At 41.0% G+C, this 27,525-nt stretch overlaps 1 protein-coding gene across 1 annotated transcript; it reads left to right on the top strand.

Annotated features, from left to right (window-relative positions):
• The first annotated feature begins 518 nt into the window (after positions 1-518).
• Positions 519-27,308, top strand: smad6b (SMAD family member 6b). Its single transcript, XM_008412198.3, has 4 exons — positions 519-2,063; positions 7,345-7,401; positions 9,639-9,716; positions 26,326-27,308. Exons 1-4 carry the CDS (start codon positions 1,247-1,249, stop codon positions 26,865-26,867), a joined length of 1,494 nt encoding a protein of 497 aa, XP_008410420.2. The 5' UTR covers positions 519-1,246; the 3' UTR covers positions 26,868-27,308.
• The last annotated feature ends 217 nt before the right edge of the window (positions 27,309-27,525 follow it).

A 27,525-nucleotide genomic window follows, 5' to 3' on the forward strand; every position in this document is an offset into this window, starting at 1 on the left:
TGCGTGTGGTATTTAACAAGTATATTTTTGACAATCACATATTAAATAAGTAAATGAATGAATGAATGAATGAATGAATGAATGAATGAATGAATGAATGAATGAATGAATGACAATTATTGCTATTCACCCCAAAACACAGGGAAGAAAATCCAGTGAATGACATAAAAAAGTTCCTTAACTTTCTCTTTTTCCTCCTCATTTAATGACAGATGAAAAAATCGAAAGCGGCAGAAATGTGAATGAGTTTTAGTAACTTTAACTTAAAAAACGAGAGGTGAGTGTTTCGCCTTTAAGAGTTAAGAAACTTGAAACCTTGTTTGCGCAACAATCAGTGCAGCTCATAGCCGCCAAAGTGTCTAGACTAGCACATGATGGTAGTCAGCCAATGGCTCCACCGCTCTCCTCGGGGGCCCCGTGTGCGTGTGTGTGTGCGTGCGTGTGCGTGTGTGTGTGTGTGTGTGTGTGTGTGTGCGTGTGTGTGTGTGTGTGTGTGTGTGTGTGTGTGTGTTTGAGTGAGGAAGACGGGGAGGGGGGAGAAAAAGAAAAAGAGCGAGAAACGGAGAAAGAAAAGGATCCAGGCTGCAGTTTGGCTTAGATCTGAGCAGAGACGCAAGGAGAGCAGTTCAGCCGCGGATCGAGCCTCTTCGCGTATAGTTTGAACTCTCGTGGATGTTTTCTTTGTAATTATTTTAAATTTTTTTTGTTTTTGTTTTGTTTTGTTGGGATTTAACGAGAAACATCTCAAGGATTGTGGACTTGTGGTGCATGGTTCCTGGGATTTTTAATCGCACCGAAGTGGGCTACCTCACACTCTGTACCGGTGTAGAAAGTCGATCCGAGGCTGTTAAAAGTGTTTCGGGCTGTGACTTTATACCGTCTCTGGTTGAAGGGTACAGGCTTGGATTATGTTGCTGATCGTGCTATGATGTTTTATTCGCTCCTATCAAACACATAAACAGTCCATTCCGCAGCGACCTGCCGCAGCTTTTGAGCTATTTACTGTGAAATCAGCTGAATGCATGCATTTTAGACGGAATGCAGCAGTGCGTTTGTTGCATGGTTTTCTTACTCTAGATGCAACAAAATAGCCGTCAGTCTAATGTTGCGGTTTTGCCACCTATGCTCTCCAGTTGGCTGTGCATGCGACTGCACGGCGTTTCAGTGTCATTGATGTTTTGCAGAGATAGGAGTAGTATATCCGTTCAAGAATAAAGCCTCCCCTTCTAAATATTCAAGTTGTCGTATGTTCAGGACGAAACGCTCAGGTCTTGTGCGGCGACTCTGGAGAAGCCGTTTGATCCCAGATAAAGAAGGGGAGGATGGAAATGGCAGAAATAGTGAGGGCTGTAGGGACGATCTTTTTGGCAACAACCCAGAGAAAATTCCCAAAACGGAGTTCCGACCGATGACCCTCAGCGGGTCGTTTTTCGGGGACATAGGGAGCGTGTGCGCCGTGGAGAGCGGCGGCGGCGGCGGCGGCGGCGGAGACGGTGGAGGTTTCGGCGGCGTGGGGGTCACGTCGGACCAAGATGCAGGCGCGGTGTGCGTCCCGGAGCAAGGGAGCCCCCGCTCCGCGCAGGACAGCGAGTGCAGGACGGTGACGTGCTGCTTGTTTAAAGAGCGGGACCACACCGAGGCGGCTCAGGGCACCAGGGATCCGGGGTCGTGCCACTTCATGCTGAGGAGCCTCGGACCGGGAGACGGCAGCAGCTCTCCCGAGGCGCAGGAGGCGATGCCACGCACTGTGTTGGAGCAGGAGCTGAAGACGGCAACGTACTCCTTGCTGAAACGGCTAAAGGAAAAGGCGCTTGATACCTTGCTGGAGGCGGTGGAGTCCAGGGGAGGGATGCCCAGCGACTGTGTTATGATTTCCAGGACAGAGTTAATCCTGGGTGGACGTGTGGCATCCCCGCAGCTGCTTGTGTGCAAAGTGTACCGATGGGCTGACCTGCAGCACACGGCCCAGCTCAAACCGCTCTGTGAGTGCAAGAGCTTTGGGGCCCAGGACAGTCCAACCGTATGCTGCAACCCCTATCACTACAGCCGGCTCTGTGGGCCAGGTAAGGACATCTTTCCTCCAGCCTGCTTGTCTGAAGCTGCTCTTTTCTTTCACTGGTCGTTGTTACCTCTTAGTAAACACAAACTAACGCCCAGGGTGAACCAGAACCGACCCAATGCATAAGCGAAACAAGCGAAGCTCTAAAGAAACAAATATTCTCACAAAGTATACTCTAAAGAGCTGTGGGTCAGTTAGCTCTTTGCCAGGTCATAACCCTGTGTCAGAGCTAAACATGCCGTTTTGTACCTGAACACAAACAATTTCATGTCCATTTGCACCATTGCAAATGAGTTTATTTTTCGCTGAAGTTGAGGACTGATTCTCACAAAATTCCCAACTATGACATTATTTAATTGAGTTGTACTTTAATCTCTAGAAACGTAGCATTACATTCTATTACCATTTTTTTGGGCTCCAAGCTTTTTCATTTCTGTTGGTTCGTAGAAAATGTGACAAACAGCTTGTGGACATTTATTCTTAATACCACTACAGTTTTAGTAACTTGTACCTGACGTTTTTGTATGAATTGGTGCTGCACATTGTTTTTGTACTGATCACATGACATTCTGGAGAACTTAGCTTCTTATATTAATATTTCATCCCCTCCTGTCCAGTCCAAACCAGATTTATATTTGAAGCACTATCCAAAAAATACAAGCTCTTATTATTTACTTTTATTTACTTTGTGTCTGATCTCCCGTTTGGGAAACAGAACTGTACATTTTTATAAGCTGTTATGATATGTTATGACCCTTGATTGAACCAAATTAATTATCAGTGATGTCACTCTTGGAGTTGCCATTTACTGGAGTCACAAAAACACATTTTCTGACAGCTGTTGTCAAATTAGGCTTCCAGCATCTCCTTGGAGGGTCTGAATTGTTGCGTGGTCAGTGTGAAACATCATGCTGTTGACATAACCATTTTGTACTAGAGTACAAATCAACCAATGCTGCAAAATGACAAAGGCGTGTAATGACCAGCACCCCTTATCCCATGCCACAAGATCCCCTAAAAATGTTACAGTGATTCCAGTTTGTATTCTGTCCTGTCCCACCCCATCCAGTTGGTGTCTCAGTATGACTTTATCTGTTTGAGTTATTACATTGAGCCCTGGATATAAGGGCAAGTGCATTACGCTAGATACTCTCAATTTATGTTATTGACTTTTAATTTAAGTTTGGAAAGGCCCTTAACTTTGCCAGTTGACTTGATAAAGTCGTATAATCATGACTCTTGTGTCTGGGATCAAGGAAGTTTTCATTATTTTCAAATTGCTTACAAGCCAGAATTTTGGGTGCCTGGAAGAAAACAGAAATAGTGGCAGAGATACAGATAAAACGTGAAACTCTGTAAAAATGCTACAACCGAGTAACCCTCAGCCACTAACCAAAGGGCTCTGTCAGGTTTTTTTTTATGGAATCCAGACATGTTTTGTAATTTAAAACCCTGAGTACTTAATAAAATCTGTGATTCTTAGTTTCTGGAAAACTTTGTTAAAGTCTTGTCCTGTTCTTATGGCAGTAATGTTGTGCTTTCGCGTTCCTTTGTTAGTTGAATTTATCATTACACAACTAAGTTTAACAGTCCTTAAATAATAGTATCAGAATTTCTAATGTGTTATGCACTAGAAGAACAACTGCTGGCTGTTTTTTTAAAAACATTTTTTATCGTTTCTATTAAACCTGAACCCTTCTTCCCAACTTCACCATGTTTTCAAAATGCTGACAGTGGTGGAAAATGTTTGATGCTAGGCAAATACGGAAAGTGATCCCCCAAATCACATTCTGCTTGAGACCTCATTGAACTCTGAACTAGCTCTGAGGTGAACACTGAGCAGCATAGCATGTGTCAGCACAGTGCGGTACGCTACTTTATGGTCCAGTGCATTCAAGGAGAGGATTACCGCCACCAGTTGTACTCTCAATGAGCAGGAAGAGTTTAACCCAAACGTCATATCAGTGCATCGAAAACGCAACGTGCTGATATGCTTGCTTGCTTGTTGTCAGCAGTGATGTTTATCCGTCCCACAATCAATGAGCTGTGTTGTATGATGCCAGTAGCTCAGGCGTAACCATTGTCCTGTGGTCCTGCAACTGATGAGGGCCCAGGAATGGGGTGGTATGGGTTTGGTTGTATGAGCCACTTTTATATGGGAAACAGACAAAACAGCATAGTGAATCACACCAACCCGTGTAATGTTATTTAATGGAAAAAAGGCGTGAGGGAATCCGAAATGTCACAACATAACTATGAGGAGATTAGTCAATTTATTTCCTTCATTATCTTCTCAGCTTTATCAACTTTTTCTATCAGTCTTTTTTTTTTGGCCTACTTTGATACGCAGAGAAAAAAAAAAGAGCAGAGATTCTTGTTTGATTAAATGGATATTATTTACCAAAATTATCCGCCCTGTCACATTTTGAAGTTGCAGTGATTTAACACTCATTTGAGACAATTTGGCTGTGCGCAAAAGAAAATGTAGAATCTCTCTGACTTATTAGAGACTTAGATGCCAATACTTGATTATTCCCCATAACAGAGAACAACACATCTATGGATTTTGTTCAACATTTTGTTCATTTTACTTTTGTGCTGTCATTAAAACACTTTTGGTGAATAACTTAAAAGTTGACTGTAGCTCACTGCAACAGTGTGTAGACAGGTTTGAATTGCTTTATATTATGAAAAGCAACAAACATTAATGGAGATTAATCCAGTGAGTGGAAATTGATAGTTTCCCCTTAATTAGCTCTAAACAGTGATTGCATGCTGAAGAGTCAGAATGTTTCTTTTCTCTAAGAGACACACGGAAATTAAGAACTTCTATCATTTTCAGCCTGTAAACACATCAAGAAACAGCAAGTACTTTGATACATTTCATTTCTTTAAGCTGTGTAAAAATCTGTGCAGGTACAAAGATATGTGCTTTAATGTGTTGAACTTAAACTGCTAACTCTATCAAATTACAAAGAGCACTATTTTTTTTTTCCTGTTTCGTGTTGTAGTCCTTTGAAAAAATATCAGAGTTGAACTCTTCAGGGCAAACATAAGTTTTATATTTATAATAAAGTCATCTGTTAGATGTATTTATTATTAATTTGTTTTTGATGCCAAAAGAAAAAGTGTGCAAAATAGTATTTCTTATTACTGTACTTCTATTTGCAGAATAACACAAGTATAACAAGCTGATGCTACTTTCTCTTTCCTGTAATTAGCTGAGTAACATATAAACCATTCATAGATGGCCAACTGTACTTTTAAACAGGACATTCAGTTGGTTTAAACACATTCCCTGGTTGCTCATCATCATGACTTTAAACTGTAGGAACGGTATGATAGAACTTTTTAGACGGTGCATCTTAATACCAGTAATCGGTCCATGTGTATAAGCCTGAATATGTCAAGGGCTCCAGTGTATCTGTTTTAAGATAAATTTCTGAAAGCCTGCAGCATGTGTGTTGCTGTTTAGCCTCACCCACAGATTTGGACCTGCTGCTCAACAGGTCACTTTCAGTTAGTGTGTGTGTGTGCGTGTGTGTGTGTGTGTGTGTGTGTTGTGAGCTCTCCACGGCAGAGCCTCTCTGACCTATATTAAACAGATTAAGTTTTGGCAGGAGCGAGAGTGTGATTTGGAAAACCTTAAACGCTGGGCCACTCAACCCCAGTGACCCGATGACAAGGCCTGGTATCGTGTGTGGAGATGCGAGTGTCAGTATTTCTGTCTCCTCGCTGGCACATGGGGCGGATTTTCCATAACATCTACGTTTATTAGAGCCAGCTGGTTATGACAAGCACTTTTAAAGTGGTAGAGCCTACAATATCACAATTTGTATTGAAGCAAAGTTGAAAAACGGACGTAGCTTTTGTGCTCTTGCACTCACACATTACTGTTTATTGTAACCAAGGTCAGGTATCTTAAATGTCAGCTGATAAACTATCATTAAAACATTACTTTTGGGGGACATTTCACTCATCTGGAAATGTAGATGTGAAATCATGCCATGTGAGCTTCCTTCCCAGTAAAACACCCAAGATGAATTGGAAGCAGAGTGAGAGAGGCACGTACCCCATATTGGGCCTAAAGCTCGTAGTAGACATAGCTCACATGCGCTCATGCGTGGCCCAATAGAACTGGTATTTCTTTCATGCTATTCAAGAAGAGCCGCTTTGAATCCAGGCTTTAATCGCTTCTTTTGACATTGTTTGTAAAAAGGGGGAAGATAGAAGTAGAGTGGTACCAAATGCCGTCCAGGTCGAGGAATACATTTTTGATTGAATAATAGTTTAATCATATGTGAGACTCTGAAACGTGTCTAGAATAGTTTGAACCGGAGTACTGGAACACACTAGTTCTTAAAGTGTTTATATAACCTGTAGGTAGAGATCTTATTTAACTCCAAGTGGACAGAAAGTTTTTCCCTTTTAATTCACCAGGCATTATACTTTTGGAATGAGATCAGTTTCAAGTTGCACTTTAAAAGCCCTTTTTGTCCTGAGGAGGTCCCCTCATGCTATTTAGGTGAAGGAGTGGTGATAATATACAGTTTGCATACTGCTGGCGCCAGACTGACTAGCTGTGTATCTGAGTGACTGAGTTCAGATCCTGGCAATTACTGCCGCCACTCTTAAAGGACCCGCTGCTATTATGCTTTCCTCCTTCCCATTTTCCCTGTAGGCGAGGTCACAGCATGCTCACAAAGTTTTCTTTCCTTTGTGCTCTGCCTCTTGTGCAAGCTTCTCTCATTTCTTCGCTTTTTATTAGATACAAGCGGACTCTTTGGGCGGAGCGGCATTAAAAAGCAGAGTTTTGGTCATGTTTAATAAACTGCTAACTTCAGGTTATGGCCAGACAGTGGTCTGCATCAATTAAATAATACATGATTAAACAACAGCAACAAAAGTTTTTTGTTGAGTTTATTAGCATTTTAACTAGCTTGTGAAATAAAATATTTGTTTTTATGCTGTGCAGATGTAGCCTGCGCTGAATTTGATATGTTGTCTTGCGTGGAAGCCCTTGTTGTGGCTTGAATTCAATTCTGCAACTGTGGCTTTTTTTTTTCTTTGCTCCTTTGAAAGCTAAACAGAGCTAATTTAATATTATTTGGTAATTACTTACATATAGCTAATTCTAAATATTCCACAGCTTTTATCTTTCCAGAAACAATGTTATACTACATGGTCCATTTTACTCCCAGTAAAAAATTCTATCTTACTTTAAATGTATATATATAACAAAAAGATGCTTCTTAGATTATTAACATCACGGTTTTGTGTTGCAGAGTCACCTCCACCACCGTATTCGAGGCTTTCCCCGAATGAAGAGCACAAGCCACTGGGTAAGAAACAAATACTCAGATGAACTTTTCAGCCATTGAATTTTTTAGAGCTTCCTGTAATACCTCAGGTATTCATATTTGATTTTTCTCGTAACATAGTCACGTCATTTATAAACAGACTCAGCTTTATTGGCTGACACTGTGTGCACAAACAAGGGATTTAGCTTTTTTTCAAGCACGCCATACAGACATTAATTATAAATATATAAAATTCGGAGGAAAAAAAATAAAGGGTAAAGAAAACAGTATGTGCATCTGTGTGTATGTACAAAACCATATATTAAAACATTTCGTTCAGTATTTTTACATATTGGACATCATGTATTGATTTAATTATATTAGCTAACGCAATATTATTTTAAAATTGTTTTTTTTAAAAGTTAGTCTACATTACTCGTCATACAACAGCTGTGTCTAGAAATAGAGGAGAAGGTGAACAAGCCCATTACAGAGTCATTTAGTTTAGTGGGGAAGCTGCAAAGCAAATGCCAATAGTGCTGTTATCTAACAATCATAATATTCCAGTAGCAGTTGTACACTCTCTTATCTGATTTGTCACTAAGCCAAAATGTATTTTCTCTCATGTATCCAAAATTCTGTTACACTAGGAGTTTAAAAGTTAACGAAGGCTTCTTCAAAGCTAATTTAACTGAGTGCCATTAGTCAGCTTAACGAGAAGTCTTTATTTCCCAATTCTTTAAAACAAGAGTCTTAAACATGGGCACAGAGTGCTGTCCTTAAGCAATCACCTTCTCATCATGGGCTCATAATCGCTTAAGGAGCAACTAGTTAGTGTTTGTGTCAAGACAGCCGTCGCCATAAAGAAGAAGGTTGTGGCGTCTTCATATTGTTAGATTCATTACATTGCTATTGCTAACAGCATCAGATAATGCACATTTTATTTGACTAGGAGTGCATGTTCATGGATTTTGAAGGGAATAAAAATTTGTTTCAGGGAGAACAAAAGGGCAATGGCAGGAACACAAATTAGACTTTTTCTGTGTGGTTGAAGAGGAAGATAAAGGAATCAGAGAAATCAGATCACCAGATCAAACTAAATGTGGGTTTGAAAGAATGAAATACTGAAATGATATCAGGATTTTTATGGAACGTTGTGCCTAAATTGGTACTTTTTAGACCAATGATTCAACAGCATGTCTCTTGTAAGAGGGAATAACCAATAACCATACACCAAAGAACACAAACAGCCTAACTTGGGGACACTGTTGTGGTGTTAGCTGCTGCTGCATGATCTGATAAACATATATAGCCATCATTAAAAAATAAAGATGTGACAAAGACACAGTGTACTTTCCGTAAAAACAACAATTCCAGGGATATTTCAAAATTAATTAAAATCAGGATTCTGACCGGTTACATCTTATTGGAGAAAACCTCAGTCCTGGACTCAAATCACAATGAGAGCCTGTGATGGGACTGTCAAGGCGAAATGGAAAATAAAAATTAAGGAGCAGGGAACTTTTGCATCTGCGACAGACTGGCGACCTGTCCAGGGTGTGACCCGCCTCTCGCCCGGAACGTTAGCTGGAGACGGGCACCAGCAACCCTCCTGTTAGAGGATGGATGGATGGATGGATGGATGGATGGATGGATGGATGGATGGATGGATGGATGGATGGATGGATGGATGGATGGATGGATGGATGGATGGATGGATGGATGGATGGATGGATGGATTAATGGATGGATGGATGGATGGATGGATGGATGGATGGATGGATGGATGGATGGATGGATGGATGGATGGATGGATGGATGGATGGATGGATGGATGGATGGATGGATGGATGGATGGATGGATGGATATCTGAAATCAGATAAAAGTTGTCAGGTTCATATGAGACTACAATTCATTTCTTTAGTAGGTCAAAATGTATTACTTCTGCCCTTTTTGGGGAAAAAAATATCTATCAAGTTAAAAGGTTTTTTTAATCATTTTGGTTTACGTATTGTTTGATGAAAATGTGGAGCCTGATCACTTACAAGAGCTGCAAACCTAATTTCAGCTCAAGTTACAAGCAGGATTTGAGAGAATATTAACACTAAATCCTGGCCAATATTGAATTGAATATTGAATATGCTAAGTTGTTGATGGTGTGACGAAACCATGTGGTGTTTTTGGACATGTTGGTGTGAAATTTGCACATGTTGAAATGATTTTTACAGAGTACTGAAGAGCTGCTAACTCAGTACACTTTCTTGTTTCTATCTTGCAGATCTCTCAGACTCCACTTTGTCGTACACTGAAAGCGAGGCAGCCAGCTCGCCAAACATCACCCCAGGCGAGTTCTCAGGTGGGTCTGTTTTTACAACTTTCATCGGCCTCCAAATAGGGACTCCCAAAAAAATGATGTTTTGACCTTAAGGTCGTGATTAATGATTACATGGAGGTTGTCAACAAAGAACTGTAAATATTGAAGTGGTTTTTCAAACGAGGGCATCTTTTGAGAATTTTGAACATTGGAGAGAGGGCATTTATGTATTCCAATGTTATGTGATGATAATCAAGGGACAGGAAAAAGAAGACATGACTTTCAAACTTTTCTACAAATTCAAAAGTGTTCTATGCAACTGTATCCATCTGCCTGATCCGATACTTTGTAGAACATCACTGCAATAGAAGCTGCAAGTACTTCAGGGTATGTCTTTAGAAGCTTTAAACACCTACAGATGGAAATCTTTCCTGGTGTTCTTTACTTAATAGTTCAAGCGTCAGAATGGATGGAAAACTTCTTTACACGTCAATTTTCAAGTCTTGCCATGAGTCCACAATCAGTTTTAGGTCTGGAATTTGCCTGGGCCATTCCAACACACGAATAATGGCGTGATGTAAACCACTATGTTGTCATCCTAGAAGTATGTTTATAGTTATTTACCTTCTGATTGGTAAATCTTTACCTTTGATGATACTTTTTTTGCAGTCTCTAACAGGTTTTCCCTTTTGAGTAGAAGTATACTTAGCACTATTCATCTCCTCATCAACTTTAACATTAGTTTCTGTCCCTTGCTGAGGATAAGCAGTCCCACTGCATGCTACTGTCACCGCCATGTTACAAAATGGGGATGTTGTTCTTAGCGTTTTTTTGTTTTTGTCTTTTCTGGCCGGAGCGACTTCTTCCTTTCAAATTTAATTGTGTCGCAAAGCATTTTTTTGCCACAGTGCATGTTAAATGCACTGTATGGTTTCAAATTTCTATTGATAGTGTTTAATGGTAAGACTAAATACTAAAGTGAAAGTAGGTTCTTATCATTTGATAATTTTTTATTATATTTTTATTACACTACCAAGTAGGGATGTTTGTAAAATCATGTATCTACTGGCAGTTGTGTTGTTTGACAGACTGTGCTGCTTATGCTTTTTTTTCTGATTGAATTGCAAGTTAAATCCTAATTTATTTGTACATCAGAGTTTCAGCTCAGTAATAAATCTATGTGTGAGGAACACTTTTGATCACAGAGGTTGAGCTTTGGGTTTAAGTCTCCCTTCTCGCTTGCAAAAATAGAAGATTACTATTAAAGTTCAAGTTTCCTGAAGTCCTCCTGAAGTCTTTATGTGCATTGCAGAAGTTAAATTTTCAAGTTGTACTTTATCACGTTAAGGAGCATTCAAAGAGAAAGGTTTCATTGTAAGCAGTGGAGGGGTTTAAAGGGGCGTGTGCTCTGGCTCCAGTGCTGGCCTTCCTTCTTCTGTTTTTCTTACAGAAATATTTGAGTGGGATCAAACCGTAATAAGATCCAAGACTGCTGTGAAACAGACACACACACTTACTTTTCCATATGCATGTGGGCAGACCCACTTTCATGCATAGCTCTGCCTAACCTGACTGAGTGGGCTGAGGGGAGGGGGCTAGAAATCGAGTTCCCTCTGTGAATGTGACCACACCAAAGGAGAGGGTTGGAAATCCTCCTGTCCTCCTGATTTGAAATGAAACACTCCCTTCTCCCGGTACAGTAAGCATGCCTTTCCTTTCAGTCGCCCATTCATGAAAGGGTCACATCCAGCGTCCACAGGATCAAACGAACGCTCAGTAAGAGCCCTGGCTCCGGAGCCGGCGAGGACCAGTGTTTCCTGTTAAAAGGGTCTGCCACGGCTCAGGGGCCCGGACACTGAGACGTTGACATGGTTACCTTGCAGAGATGTATTAAGTCAGCAGAACGCCCTCCTCCTTCGCAGCACGCACAGGCTGTCACCACCTCAGCATGGCCCGGCGACACTCCCTGAGTCAACAAATGAGGGGCTTGTCAGAGCGCGCACCACAATTCCTCAGAGGCTCTGGTGAGGGAGGATCAAGACATGCGGGGCTTTGGTTTCTTCCAGCTATATTGCTGTTTGCACAGGCCAGTTTAGATCACACTGCATCGGCGCACTCGGCTCCGTGGGCTTAAGAAAGTGAATCACCACTTTGATGTTGCGCATGATGTTCTTTTGTTTAGAATATTTGCATTTGAATTAGATGTAATGCCGTTTTTCAAAAAGGCTTCTACTGCATTTACTCAAAGTCATGGGATCGAGATGTGTCCACGTAGGGCACAGACCATTTCTCTTGCAAAAATATTAATAATCCTTAAATCTTTTTCCATTTTGCCAAACTATATCCCTTTAAGGAATTAGTCTGTTTTTTTTTTGTTTTTTTTTACACAAAATAAAGCTGAATTAGGAGGTGAAAGAAAAAAAAAATTCACGGATCAACTTTTATTTCATGAGTTAAAACCTTAGGAGCGTGTCGTTCATTTGTTAGCTGTAGTTACTTTGTTGTACAACTCCACCAGCTTTGCACATCTCTAGACTTGAATGTTTCCCCATGAATCCTTAAAAAATAGTTCAAGTTCAGTCACCTTTAAACTGTAGTGTGTGGAAGAATTAGTTTTCAAGTCTTTCCATAGATTTTGAGGAGAATTTAGGTCTGAACTTTGAGGGGAATATCAAAAACAGCATGATTCTGCCACCACCATGTCATTGTGGGCGTGAATTGTTCAGGGTTATATGAAGTATTAGTTTTCCTGCATATATTAGGTTTTTTAGGTAGGCCATCCCAACAAAACTGAATGAGTTGTGGTTGTAATGTGACAAAACGTTAAAATTGATTAAGTGGTACGAATGACTTGGTGAAGGCACTGTTTTTTTTGTTGTTGTTGTTTTTTTTGTTTTTTTTTATAGTATTATGTGTTGAACGTCAAAGCTAACTACAGCATGTGTCTGTGTGTAACCAGAGTTGTTTGGGATTCACACTCCAACTGTCATGCAGAAACAAGTAAATCTCTTGAAACCCCAGACTTGGGGGCATTTGCTAGGTGGAGTGTTGTCAGATAATCAACTTCTGTTTGCAGCCCAGGGCTACAGAAATACCCAGTGAGCATTCTTCTGCATCACACAATGGCAAAGAAACAGATCGGAACTGGTTGGTGTTCCAGATAAGCTTGCTCTACCACTTTTCAGGGTATATTCAGTGGAATTTGAATAGCAATTCTCTCGACTTACTGCCTTGTTGTGAAATGTCGTAGTTAATTAATCGCACGGTTCTCCATGAGTATGTTGCAGCATTTTTGCAATATTTCTTCCTCCACGTTCTGTAGGCATTTTGACTATTTCCAGTTCGCAAAAATGTATGTATTACTATATTAGCACCACCAGGCTGTCTGATTAGTGGATCATGTTCTCAGCTCTGTACCCTGCGCTATAATATACCCCAGTGTGTGAAGGAATGTGGTTTTCTTGGTCCTGCTCTCCTGCTCTGCCTGCACAAAGCTGGCGCTTCGTTTTGTTGGCATCAAAATTAAGCCTTTTGAAGCATGTCTCATTGCTTCCTGTATGGCTGTCCGAGGGGAGGTTTACACACGGACGTTTTGTCCTGTCGCTCTGTCTCTGACATCGGGAGCTCTTTAAGTTTGTCACTACTGCTCACCAGCTGTTCCAGTGAAAATAGGAAGCCTTGGTGCAATGTTTCTGTCTCTTGCAAAGGTGTTGCTATACTTCAACCTTCTCTGCCTTTTGCATCACATGCATAACCTTCAGCTTATTTCATTGGTATTTTATCCAGTATATCGACACAAAATAGATGATTTTTGGTGCATGTATATACCAGCTGCATACAGAAACGGAAATTTGAGGCCATCCATCTATGCTCATTCTTGCTTGGATTGGATGAATAACATTTTTTAACGTCAGCTTTCACTGATCCTTTCTTTATTTTTGTCTCGACTTTGACTGGGTCATTCTAACATGACTATACTTTGGTATTATCCACATTGTTGCAGTTCTAGCTGAATATTCGAGGTCATTTGGAGTGCATAGTAGTTCTGTCTACATATGCTCCTACGTTGTGAATTTTTGTTGTACTCTTTGCATTATTAGATGATGGATTTTTCATATCTTTGCCGGATGTTTAAAAGTTAGGATATTGTTTTATAACCCAACCTGATCACAACTTTATCCCTGACCGATCTGTCAGGTGTTACTACTATAATGCCGCGTTTAGCGTTTGGATTTAATCCCGCCTGCCCGATCAGAGTCCAACTGGTGGTCGAAAAGCCTCACCACAAAATAGCAAAAAAATCAGGAATGACTAAAGACTTTGCGCAGCACTGTCTGTATACATCGATCAAGTACTGACGCTGTCTTAAGAGCAAGCCTATTCCATCAACTTTGCAACATACATTCACCAAAGAACATAGTCTATCTTCTGCCTTCCCTTTCCTTTGATCTACTGCACGCTATAGCAGAGAAGCTGAAAGATTTAAAGTTTCTCGATGAGGATAATAAACTGTCGGGATTACCTTAGGCAAGAGCATAAGCAGGTGGAGCAGAATCTATCACAGGAATCGTATATCAACATTATTGTAGTTGCAAAAGTGCCACTGACTCTCTGAGCATTCTTTCTGCAGAAAGCCCCTCTGTCGAGTCCACTCAGGTATTGACTAATTCTTCCATGCAGAACAATGCAGTTGTTGGCTAGATCTCACAGACCTCAGCTGAGTTATGGAGCAAATTGCGCTGAAAATTTGTAGTGTGCGTCACACAGCGAGACTGTGAATAGGCTTTTGCAGTCCTTTTGTTTATAAATCTGCAAGTCTATTTATCTTCCTCTGTGTCTTCATATGCATCCACATTCATACATTTTCACGCCGGAGCTAAACAAATTAAGCTATGCAATCAATACTAATCACACTTGCTTGTCTGTGTCAGGAAGAGACTATCACTCCCCATCAAATCATTCCCTCTGTCTGTGTCAGAGATGGGTGGAAATATGGCAAATAATTGGGCAGTCCAGTCAAGCCTTGTGATGCTTCTCTTGATTAATGCAGTTCAGCCTTGGCCCATTCTTGGAGTTCATACTGTGAAAGCTGCTGAGATGTGTCTGTGTTATTTGATTTATAACAGAATGAGTCTGAGAAATCTCCTTTCTGAACCCCTTCCTTGGACTACAGACCCCTGAGTGATATAGCACGGACCCGTCTTCCCCCTCAAACCTGGCACATGGCCTCAGGTTTCTACCGCAGCCCCGAGCCTTCCCAGCGCCTGGCCGCCCACACTCCCTCAGGAGTCAGAATGCTGCAGGATACGGGATGTGGAAATAATGTGACTCGAGTGCTTCCACTCGGCCTCCCGAAATCAGGTTTTGCGGATTGTTTATTTGAGGGGAAGGAGGCCTCAGACAAACATCCTGTTTTAAAAAGCTGCCTGGGTTTTGTAGCAGTGCAAGACGGTGAATTGCCTCTTTGACAGTGGGGGGAGAGTGAGGAATGTTAAAGAGAAGGCCAGTATCTCAGGGGACATAAAAGGGTTTCTCCTCACCCGTTTGTCATGTCCAGTTTGCGGCGTCTGTTTTAAACTGTGGGCGGAGGGTTATAACTATACATCCTGAAGGGTCTTGAGCTGTGTTCGCTCTGTGGCGGTGCAGGGCTTGTACCCACAGTCCTCGTCTCAAGTATCCGTTCCTGTCCTGCGAGGCTAGCTTCCGTTTCCCCTTACGTAACGTGTACACACAGAAAAAAGAGCCATTGATAAAAGTGATAAGGCCATTTTTCATTTTCCCTTTCTCAGCATTGTTATACTGTATTGTGTCAGATATCTGGCCTGTTTGTTTCTGGCTTGTGCTGGAACAGTGAGGATCCTCCATAGAGTTACTCTGATCCACTGCTCTAGAATAATATGCTTTTTTAACTATTGTTGTCATGGATCATTAAAATAATATTTTTTAAAAACTGTTCAGTTTTGCAGACTACAATAAGGTGTTAAAGGTAACTTATAAGTTACAATAAATACCTATTGATTGTGTTTTTTCTTCATGTGTGGCCTGTCATGCTGTAGAAATGTAACTTTACAATACAATTTTTTATCATCGTTATCTGACTCAGACCTGGGGGAAGCGACTTTAGTTGTCATTCTGTTTATATTTTTCGAACACTAATTTGTTTTGAGAGGTGACTCGCAGTCAGAACTGCCAACACAGATTCTCAGTGTGCTGAGGTAACGTGACCTCTCCACGCAGAGTGAAAGCTGGGCTAATCTAAAGCAGTCCTCAGAGCGAGCTTTGACTCCACTTGCATGTCAACAGAACTGCATTTCTGGGGCTTTAATGAAACAGCATTTATCTGTTCCTGCTTGGGGAGCTTTGTTGTGCCATCGCTAGTGTGCGTTTAGCTAACATCTCCCAGGCTAACCGATAGAGAAATCATCACACATGACTGGAAACTGAGCAAATTTTCCGAGCTCAGTTAGGATTGTGTAGAGATTTTAGAACCGACTGTACAAAGAAAAGAAAAAAAAGCGTGAATAAACAACATAAGGTGTGCTACGATTCTGCCACAGCAAATAAAGAAATTCAGCTAATTTTGTGCTCTGGGAGGGCTCCTCCTGCTGCCATCTTCACTCCCCTCACACCACAGAGCAGCACCCGCCTGCCTCCACCAAAAGGGCCATTCATTCAGCTCAGGGCACAGGGTTACAGCAACAAATAAAGAGCGTGCAGTGCCATTAAATATGTATGGAATGTCCAACTGTTAGTTTAGCATTTTCGTGTGCCTCCCCTCAAAGCGAGCGAGGGAACAATACTCCATTTGAGCAGGCCTGTGTAAATGTGTTAGAGCTTGCTATGTGAAAGTGGTTCCAGTAGTGGATGCAGTTTTTTTTTTTATTTTCTGACCATTTCACCCACAATTATAAATCCAGACACTGGCCTTGGTTGGCTATGATTTAGACCTGTGGCTTGATTGCAGGCAAAAATAGATTCAAGATTTTTTCCCTTCCTCCCCAGAGGAGCATTGACAGTTGTGCCTAAGCCTATGGCTGTCAGTATTTTTAAAACTCAGCATAGCCAGGGCATTCTTGGAGCCCGCTGAATGCTGTGTGTGGATTAACTGTTGAATCCAGTGTCATCCTACATCTCTGGACAAGGCTCTTGCAGCTGGAGAATAATGATAGTGGGTGACCGAAGGAACCCAGCATTGTGTGAAAGCATGGCAAAGTTTTATAGAGGTTAACTTAAAAATTAGGCGTCTTTTTTTTTTGTGCTTTTTTTAAATTATAAAATTATACCCATGACAAACTGGAGCAATTTTATGTCATGCAGTATGGTTAAAACCCTGTTAATGTGGTTCCAGATAAAATGCTTGAGTGAACTTATTTTTCTGTAAATGGGGTTCCCAAAATTAGGATTGGCTACCAGCAAATATGAGCTCTTTGGATACTGTTCAGAAATTGAACCTAAATAATAAAAAAATAATATCAGTAAAGTTAAAGATGACATATATACTGTGAATGTTAGCAGACTTAACAAAATAGCACCTACTAAAAGATGATAGCTTTAGATTAGTTGGCATTATGAGTTTCTTATGCTACAACATTTATAGTTTCTTTTCTGTTTTAAATAACAGTAATGGCAACATGTTAATTTTGTTACAAATACTGTGGTAGAGAGAAATATTGTGTTTTTGTGAGCTTATCATTCTATCAGAATATTACCTGTTCCTAATAGGAATTGTCTTCATTTCAGTCTCTTGTCCTGAAATTTGGAAAAGTGTGTAAGAAATATTCTGGTCTTTCTTGTGAGATACAGTTCCCTTCAAACCTTGCTAGGAATGCTTTTTAAATGAACAAGATGACAAAACAAACTGTGTTCTGCAATTATGTTTTCACAAGTGGTTGTCATTACAGAATGAAAGCATGCATATTCTTTAGCTCACAATGATTGGGGTCCTCTGGGAAAACTATATCTACTTCTGCCATGTGTGCTTTGCTTATCTTTTATTTGTGTACATTTCTAAAGTCTTGCTGGCCTGACTTCGTGCAGTCAGGCTGTCGCGTTTCAGGGTACGGCTTAGATTAGAGTTCTGGCGAAAGCTCTCCCCCACTCTTGTCTGCGACTGCCAACACATAATTTACTTAATGAAATCCTGCCATTCCCTGTAAGCTCCGTATTTTTTTTTCAGATGTTGACAGGGAAGGACTTTATGAATAATTGGAAATGTTCGCTCCTGCATTTTTAATGAATGTCTCTCTTGTTGTGAGCGCTTTGACTTGGGGGAAACAGTTGTCTTTGTTTGGGGAGCTAGTGTTTGGATGCCCGCGGTGAAGTAGTGTGGGTTTCAGTCGAGCAAGTGTTGTGATTGAAACAGAAACTCTGGTGCCACATTATCCTGACAGAACACATTCTTCTCACAGACTCTGATCCACTGGGCCAATCAATAGGAAGCCATTGTTTGAACAGTAGCTCTGTCCATCATAGCCACCTTCATCACCTCCCCAGCTCGGTGGTAACAAAATACCTACCTTTCTCCTTAAATTAGTCAGACTAATATTATAAATTTCCATTTTACGGTTCATTTAGATCCAAAACTTTCGGGCCAATATAACAGCATTGATCAAATTCCTGATTTGGATCTGGACCCTAAACCCAATTCACTCCTTATATTCAGGGAACACTTAGCTGAGGCTCAATAAATGACTGCATTGAAGAGATCTGATAGTAGTGTAGCATTCTGATATGAAAACCACTTATTAATAAAAACAATGTTTAAAGTCAACAAAGCAGCAGAACAAAGTTTTTTCCACACATGGTGAGTTGGAGCCACTAAGATAAGAAGCCAAATAATCTACAAGCAGTGACGTGCGGTGAGGTTCATAGCTGGTGAGGCACCGACTTAATTATAATCGGATTTATAAATCTAGACCCCCTGCATGTTATTGTTTACATAAGGAAATTCCGCGCATGCGTACAATGCTGGAGGGCAAAAAGACTATTCTTTAACATGTGATGCTTAGCCGCGCCGCCTCCGCAGAATAATTCCGTGATCTCAATCAAACTTAGACATGTAGATATTATTAATTTCGTGCTGTGCTTAACAGCAAAGGGAGAAACCGTTAAAGTACAACTCAAAACCACGTCTTTCTCGCTCTCTGTGTCAGCGCAGCTACTGTATGGCTAGATCGCTGTTACTGTCTCTTACTCTGCAGTTGTGTAGTCACAATGTCTGGGATCATGAGCGCCCCCAGCGATGAGGCACGAGAACTGCCTGCTTCACGTCGAATCTGTTCTCTGCCGTTTCTGATCGCTCCTCAGCACACGAAACACGTTACACACACAGTTGGTGACAATAAAAACACAGTACATTAAATACATAAGCTAAATTTTTGAAAATCAGTTCATACATTAAATGTTTTTAACCATTTTATTGGCGACGTACAGACAGGACGAACATGCTCTCATAGAATGGCAGCCAGTGCGACAATAGGTTGCGTAATCCCAGGTGAGGCTCAGCTCACTGCTGCCTCACCGGCTTCGCTTCCAAGCATTTGTATGGGAAAATGCGAAAATTCAGCGATTTTGAAGAAAAAAAAAATCAGATTTGGTTAAATTAAATGAAAAATAGGTACTTCATAGTACAAACCACAGGGTGAAAATATCTTTATAAATGATTTTATTATTATATATTATTTTTCCTGACCGCACGTCACTGTCTACAAGTCATATTCAAGCAAGGAGGAAGCATGATAATGTTAGCCAAAGCCTTGGCAAACATCTCCCTGTGCAAAGATCCTCAGTCGTTGTAAAATAAAAAAGTATTAATAATTCTTAGCATCATGACTGGCGAACCAGTTTGGCATTAAGTAGAAGCCATTCACTGTATGTCTGCAGATCATGTCATAAATTAGATGAATTCAACAAGGTAAATTATGTTCTGTTGTATGAAATATGTACTTTCTTTTCTTTATAAAAAAAACACTTAGATTGCAAGTAGATTGATAAAGAACTGAATTAAACCTAATAAATACATTTATATTGAAATTCAAAAATTGTATATTCATCATGTGGTTAAATGCTTTTTGTGTTTGGAAATTTGTCACCTTTGTAAAACATTGAATTCTGAATATTAAAGAGTTGCCATTTCTATGTCCCATGACATATGCAGCTTACCTGAGGCTGATTGTGATATTTTTACAGTATTTTATTGGATATTATAACTGCCTCTGACTGCCTGCAGCCACTTCCAGTTGTTGTTACACTGTACAATACCCTGAGTTTCTGAAATCAAAACTCATTTTTTTAAAGAACCTTTAATCAGTGTAGAATACATTAGTTCAGGAATAAGTGTTCAGCTTCCATTTAGAACAATATTCATGCTTATCTCAAACTAAGATAGTCATAACGGCAAACAAAAAAATATCCTGTTCATTCACAAACAGAATAAAATGTTACACAGTATTTTAGATGTTGGATTAGAGATGATGTAAATTTAATGCAGATTTTTTTTTTACTGTAGTTCGACAGTCATTTAATTCAATGCAGCATAATAATCTGTGACTCAGACACAAACTCCAGTGTCACCAGGCCATATTTTCAAGCCATATTTTCCTGGAGTGCTTACACTGTAACAACACTGAGCTTGAAGACTATGCCATCAAGTGTCTTGTTTGTTTTAAGTTCTTCTGCCACTCCTTGATTAAATGGCTCCCTGGGCAGTCAGCCATACTACCATATTGCCCATAATAAAAACTGTTATTTTTTTGTAACGTTCACAACATTTTTAGTGTCTTGTTGCAATGTAAGCTCTGTTTATTTATATTTGTTGTTTGTGAAGATAATGATTGGTACTTATTTTTTATGGCATGAAAATGTATTAAGTTGATCAAGTTACATTTTTTTTATAAAGTTAGAGTGCTCATTACACTTTTGTGTCAAAGACAAACTATCAGCTGCAAGCGCTCAGCAAATTAAATAAAAGTAATTTGCTCATCACCAGTTGTTTTAGACATCTCACCTTATCAGAGGAAAGAATGCTTTGTATTTGAGTTTCAGTCAGTTGTTGTACTGATGACTCAGTATGAGGCTGACACATTTAAAACTTGATTTAAAAAAAAAAAAGTTGTAAAAAATGAGAAACAAACCCTCCTTGCTGCCCACGAGGCCTTAACCCGAATAGGAAGTGAGAAGGTGCAGCGAGGGAGGGGTTCAGGAATGTGCTGGGTCTCCCCTACGCAAATCCGCCAGCCCACTTGGCTCAAACCTCCTTCACACACCAGCAAACAAACACGTTCACACTTACACACAAAAACACACGCAGAAAGAAAGGTTGCACGAGGAGGTGAAAGAGCGCAGCTAACCCAGCAGGATGTTCCCTGACTATTTTGCTTTCGACGCTCTCTCAGACTCCGCCGACTTGTAAGGCTGCCTCTAGATTTGACATATTCACAAACAACCCCCTGCAGTTTTCGCAGAACTTTTTCATGCCCTGGAAACGTCTCCCAGGCCTCTCTGGGATAACTTGACCTGTGTATACAGGAGAGTTCCCTCTCAACCTCAACGACTCCGCTATATTACCTTCCTTGGCTTCCTGTGCTTTTTACACCCTCTGTTGTTTATTGATTTAATTTATGGATTCTGTTAGTTATCTGCTATCTGGGACACAGCACTTTTCCTCTCTCATGGGGTCATCCTCAAAACAGAAACAGAGGAAGTGGATGACAATGTAAAGCATTCCCATTGTGACCAGGAAGGTTTGGTGACTGGATTCTGTTTCTTGGGCTCCCACGTTGTTTTCTCCCGGCACGTATCTCTGTTGCTGTATCTTTTGCTCTCCTTGCTCTCTCTCGGCAGAGAAAGACCAGACCTCAGGGAGAAAAATCCATAGACATGTAACAGCAGCTCCAGTTAGCATGTCTGTCTGATAAAGCCGACTTTGATGGCAGCGATAGCCTAGACGCCAGCCTAAATGTGGCCTGCTCAGTAAAGCCGGTGCTCGCCATCGTCCACAAAATTAAAGCCATACCATACACTGGGGCAAGAGGCTTGGGGTCACTTGCTTTTACTTCACATTGTTGTTTATGGATTGATGGGGTGGGGGGGACATTACACACAGGCATGCTTATTTTGTCGAAATAGAAAGATCAGAATGTTGAGACTGATTTCTTATCTGTAGGTTTGGTAAAGCTTGACCTGCCGTTGTCATTGCTTTTTTAAAACTAGACTATGTGGTAAAAGAACATCACTGACAATCGCCTCTGTGCTGTAAGCAGCCATCACTGTTACTATATATCAATAATCCATCCACAGTAAACTACAGTTCATCACTTTTATTTCGACAATTTATAAAAGTTCAGCTTTGACAGCAGGTTTAGTTTTACTGAAACACACGTATATTGTCTAGAGGAAAACAACACAGTCTTATACATTTCTGAGTTAATATGAATTGATATATTGTTTGCAACTTATATTGTTAATTTAGCGCATTTGACATGGAAATTAATTTTGTAATTATTGAGAAAGGTGCAGGTTTAAACAAGATTTGTTCTTGTTTAAACCAGACTTTTCACTCGAGTATAGTAAGTGTTGTAAGAGAATGTATTAATGATAAAACTTGTTAACTCGAGTGAATAAATAATGGGTTGATTTATTGACTGATTGACTGAGAATGAAGATCATTGTCTCTAAAATTTCAAAAGGCAATCAACCTGTCCAAATCCAGCTGAATTTGAGAGCACAAGAAAACAGATCACCTTAGTTGTAGTCTGCTTCCCCTTCCAGTTTTTTATGAAAAGGACGTTAGGATCTTTGGCTCTTAGCAACTGTTGTAGCCGTAAAGAGTGTGGTTTGTAGGGCAGCCTGTTAGCAAGAAGGTGTGGTGCTTTCAGTGATTGGAAAAGGATTTTATTTCTGCAGTTTTTTGACCAGCCAGTTGTTGGTCAGGCGAAACTACGACTGCTTACAGTCATAGCTGTTGGTTTCCTGACCTCCTATCCACACTCTGAGCCTCTAATCAGTTTGCTGGAAGAGACTTTTAGCTGAAGGAGGATCTAATCCCTGGCACAACATCAGACACTGATGCACTCCTCCCCCCAATGTAAAGAGCCTTGCATCCATTTTGTGTTTCTCTTTTCCCCCCGTTTCACTCCTATTAAAAGTTTCTGAGGAATCGGTGCTTTTCTTATACCCACTCATTTTATGGAGAGATGAAATCTAACAGAGGGTAGGTGGGGGGTGGCCCCAGACCCTGATGGGGAAATGTTAGCACGGAGGGGAAGCTGTTGTTTGTCTGCCTGTCCCTGACACTCGGCCTCCCATTCATCTCACTCCAAGGCTGCCGATCCGTGTTTACCCTGGGGCAGCTCTTCTCTGATTCTCCCTCTGTACTCACCCATCCCCTCTTGCTTTTCATGCTTTCTTTAAAAGCATTACTGGATGATCATCAAGGATTGCCATTGAAACTCTCAAGCGCTCATTTTTGTGTACTTAGCAGTAATTATCCAAAATCACCATTGAGTGCAAAGCAGCTGGGATTTTTTTATAATTTTTTTTGCTTCGTCTTACCCATTGAAGAAGCTCCAATTATTTCCATTTGACGTAAACAGGTTATGTAAATGACTTACCTAATTATATATACTGTGTAACTTCATTGCAGTGTCAGTGTATCAAGATCAAAAAGGGTCGTTTGATGCGTTTTAACTGTGGCACATTTCGAATGCCAATTAGATATTTAGCCAGTTGGATGATTTCTCACCTTAAAAATAAACTGATATCATTAATATTTACCAGCAAAACTGTCATCACATTATTTTGTGATGTCAAGCAGCCCTATATATTACTGTGAAATGGTTGTTAAATCTTTAAAATGCCTTTATAATTTTCTTTAGAGGAGCCAGACTTTCTAGTAATTCCTTTGAGTGAGCTTCAACAATTGTTCTTCAAAATTTCTCAGGGTCTTTCAGCTTCTTGAAACATATAACGCTCCAATCGTATAGATACAACACTGCTACCTGCTTAAGCCATCATGCTTTTACTAATTATGGAAAATCTGATGGACTGAACACTTTTCTTCCGTCTATTTTGTGAATTTAGACCTAGAAGGCGTTAGTCTTCATTAACTCCAACTCCAGTTGTTCAGCTCATTGCTTCAGGCTGCAAAAAGTAGGAAATGCACCATCCACGCCACGGTGGAGCCCAACAACCCTGAGACTGACACTAAGAGGAGAGGCTTTTGAGAATAAAATAACAATAATAACATGCGCTACAATTCTAATGGGTAAACTGAGCTGTTAAAAGGTGGCAGGGTTAAATGGATGCAGAGCGCCAGTAATTGCTCCCAGCCGTCATCGCTCCGCCCAGAGCAGACCCTCTTAAAAAGCAAGACGTGGAGTCTGAGAGAGTTGGGTGTCCATGTTGTGGTCAGGGAGGGGGAGGAGGACACGCCCTGACTTTGCCGCCTCGTGTCTGAACTTTGAGTTTTGCTCCCGGCTTCGCTTGGATCTGTGTCTGAGTCACTTTATGGTCCACCGCTACTAATCAGGGCTTCATACCCACTGAAATTTGTTTGTGAAATATAGTTGGAAATGTGCAGAGTGTCCAAACGTTGAAATTTAAAAACGCAAGGCAAAGATGTCTGCTTGTAAAAGCAATCTGTTAGACTCAATATGACGAGTCGGGAATGAGTGAGAACATTAAGTTTTGATTACTAAGATCCACAAAGTAAATAAAAAAAACCTAACATATATAAAAGATACATTGCTGCATGATTGATGTAAAACCATTTTAAAGAAGAAAAGCCTTGGCTGATGGAGTTAAAACATAAAATACATTTCCAATTTCCCCTTCTCGCTCTGCTTCCTGCTCCTCTCTTGCTTTCTAAGTCTGAAAACTAGATACAATTGTCAAAACTTTCTGAGCCATTAGCCATTCAGAGTTTTCTCTTTATCTGTGCTACCTTGATGTGTGGGCTCCGTTTGATTTGAGACAACAGAGGGCCATAAATGAGTCGGGGTTGTGCGGCCGGGCCAGGCTGCAGTTAAAGCCGAGCTCAAGAGTGGAGGAGCTGGAGTGTGGAATTCACTAATGGCACATGCATGTTGGGGCCCCTGAAGAGAGGGGGTCATTTCAGCCATCAGTGTGTGCGCAAACACACAGAGAGCCTGTCTACAGCTCCCCCCCCTGCCGCCCCACTCCACCCGCTGCACGTCCACGCTCACTCCGTCACTCTTTTCCTCCCCCCGACCCCTCCCCAATAGAGCGCCTCAGACCAGCAGGCGTTTTTGTCTCTGCAAGTCTGGTCAACGTTTTTGCTAATCTTTGAATAAACTTTACTAGTGTGGGTCACTCAGCAGAAAGCTTTAGTTGGGTAGGAGGTGAGCGAGGCATTCTGGTGCTGTGTGGATCCACAATGCTCCACCTTAAAGGCGTTTGTTAATGGGGTGGGCGGTCATTAAGCCCTGAGAGCAGAAGGGCTGAAAGGAATGGGGCCACAGGCCCAGGCTTTAAATCCTCTGTGCCAATAGACTCTCTGAAGCAAAATAATGGCATCACTCTGTGTGTGAGTTAATGGGAGCTGATAGCATGAAGGCTGGGGGGTCAGCGGGTCACAGGCTTGTGCTAAGTTGTCAGGGAGCTGAATGCCGTCCCTGGGCCCGCAGTAGGGGGAAGAACCCGGTTAGGGGGGAGGGGGACCCCCTGCCTGGCCTACTCCCATCACCCTTCCACCCCACTCACACACACACACGCACACACACACACACACACGCACACACGCACACACACACTTCTGTGGAATGTGAGGAAGACGAGTGAAAAGGGGAAAGGGGGTTCCTTTACTTTTTAGCAGCAGAGGGAGAAGGAGCGGATGTGAGATCATGGAATTCTCCCTGAGTTTCATTCCTATTTCTTCCTTATCCACTGCCCTCTCTCCCTCCGCTCATACCACAGATTTTATGAGCTATATAAATGTTGAACAGCAACGAGCAGAGTGGACTGAAACGGTCTCTGGGAGCAGTCATCAGCGTGTGTGTGTGTCTATGGTAAAGATCGAAGTCTACCTTGGGAGCAGTAACTCACTGTGGAGTGCTGAGGGCTGTCACTGAAAAGAATTCACTGACTGCAGCCATGAAACTGAATTAAGAAACTGATTTACTGGGCTGAGATGTTTAGGAGCAAGATGCCAGCTTTGTTCCACTGGAACAATGAAACGCATTATGAAGTAAGCGTGGCCTTTTAAGTAAACTTTTCCAAAAAAGTTTCAACGTGGCTGGACTGTATGAGTGCTAAAGCCCTGTTTCATTCAAGTAAATATGATCTGCTTTAAAATTGCATGAGCAGAGAGCACTGAGCAGCTCTGCTAGGTGGTCAGTGATTAATTATTACAGTGCCCTCTTGAGACCGAGTGAGGAAGTGCATATTCTTTAACTGAGCTGACCTCACTACACCCTCAGGGTATGTATAGTACTGTGTGTGAGTGTGATATGATATTTATGCCAGGGTTATGTTTCAATAGGGTGCCTCCTTCAGTCGTTTTAATAGTGTGTCCATCTGCTGTGAACAATATAAAAGAGATAGCTAATCCCTCAGATCTCAACCATTCCTTTTAAATAGCTCTGTTTACTTTTGTTTATGTTTTGTTTAATGACTGTTTCTCTGTCGCTTCCAGATGCCAGCATGTCGCCAGATGCCCTGAAGCAAAGCCACTGGTGTAACGTGGCATACTGGGAGCACCGCACACGCGTGGGCCGCCTCTACACAGTATACGAGCACTCCGTCAGTATCTTCTATGACCTACCTCAGGGAACAGGCTTTTGCCTGGGCCAGCTCAATCTGGATCACCGCAGCAGCACCGTTCTACGCACGCGGGGCAAAATCGGCTACGGTATCCTCCTCAGCAAAGAGCCCGATGGCGTTTGGGCGTACAATCGAAGCGAGCACCCCATATTCGTCAACTCGCCCACGCTGGACATGCCCAACAGCAGGACTCTGGTCGTGCGAAAAGTGATGCCAGGATACTCCATCAAAGTGTTTGACTATGAGCGCTCGTGCCTCCTGAGGCACTCCCAAGACTCGGACTTCCTGGATGGACCCTATGACCCCAACAGTGTGCGCATCAGCTTTGCTAAGGGCTGGGGCCCCTGTTACTCAAGACAGTTCATCACTTCCTGCCCTTGCTGGCTGGAGATTCTTCTCAACAACCATAGATAACACAAACGGACCCTACAAACTATCCCAAATATCATCTACCTAGATTTAATATAAAGTTTTATATATTATATGAAATATATATTATACATGTAAATACAAAGTCATTTTTACAATGTCATTATTTATGTATGGTGCAATGTGTATATGGACAAGAAGAAAAACAGAAAATGCACTTTGGCAAGTTTTATATATATATATATATATATATATATATATATATATATATATATATATATATATATATATATATATATATATATATATATATATATATATATATATATATATATATATATATATATATATATATATATAACTTGAGAATTTATACAGCAAAATTAGGATGAGCCTGGATTTGGTGTATAGTTTTCATATACTATTAATATCCAGACAAAAAGCTAACACCATTCACACATTGATAATAAAGTATTCGCATATTGATTTTGCTTGGTCTGCATTATTAGCTTGTTACAGCACATTCACTGATTCTCAAGGTGCCACTTTATTTACAAACACTCATAAATCACTCATAAACATGTAATAACCATCTTTTAATTAAGCTGTAAACTTTTAGAAACTACTCACTTTTAGTTCAACTTTCAGAGTGAGAGCTGAACAGGACTATTGTTTTGTCAAACAGAGATCCTCCTTCAGTGTT

This window comes from Poecilia reticulata, chromosome 6 (genome assembly GCF_904066995.2).
Source record: "Poecilia reticulata chromosome 6, P_reticulata-male-v2, whole genome shotgun sequence".
NCBI lineage: Eukaryota > Metazoa > Chordata > Actinopteri > Cyprinodontiformes > Poeciliidae > Poecilia > Poecilia reticulata.

Bases quoted from the DNA above. Each gene is read 5' to 3' on its own strand.
- smad6b (XM_008412198.3), top strand. From the start codon at position 1,247: ATGTTCAGGACGAAACGCTCAGGTCTTGTGCGGCGACTCTGGAGAAGC. The intron at 2,064-7,344 runs GTAAGGACATCT...TTTGTGTTGCAG, and splicing joins CAGCCGGCTCTGTGGGCCAG to AGTCACCTCCACCACCGTAT. The intron at 7,402-9,638 runs GTAAGAAACAAA...TCTATCTTGCAG, and splicing joins TGAAGAGCACAAGCCACTGG to ATCTCTCAGACTCCACTTTG.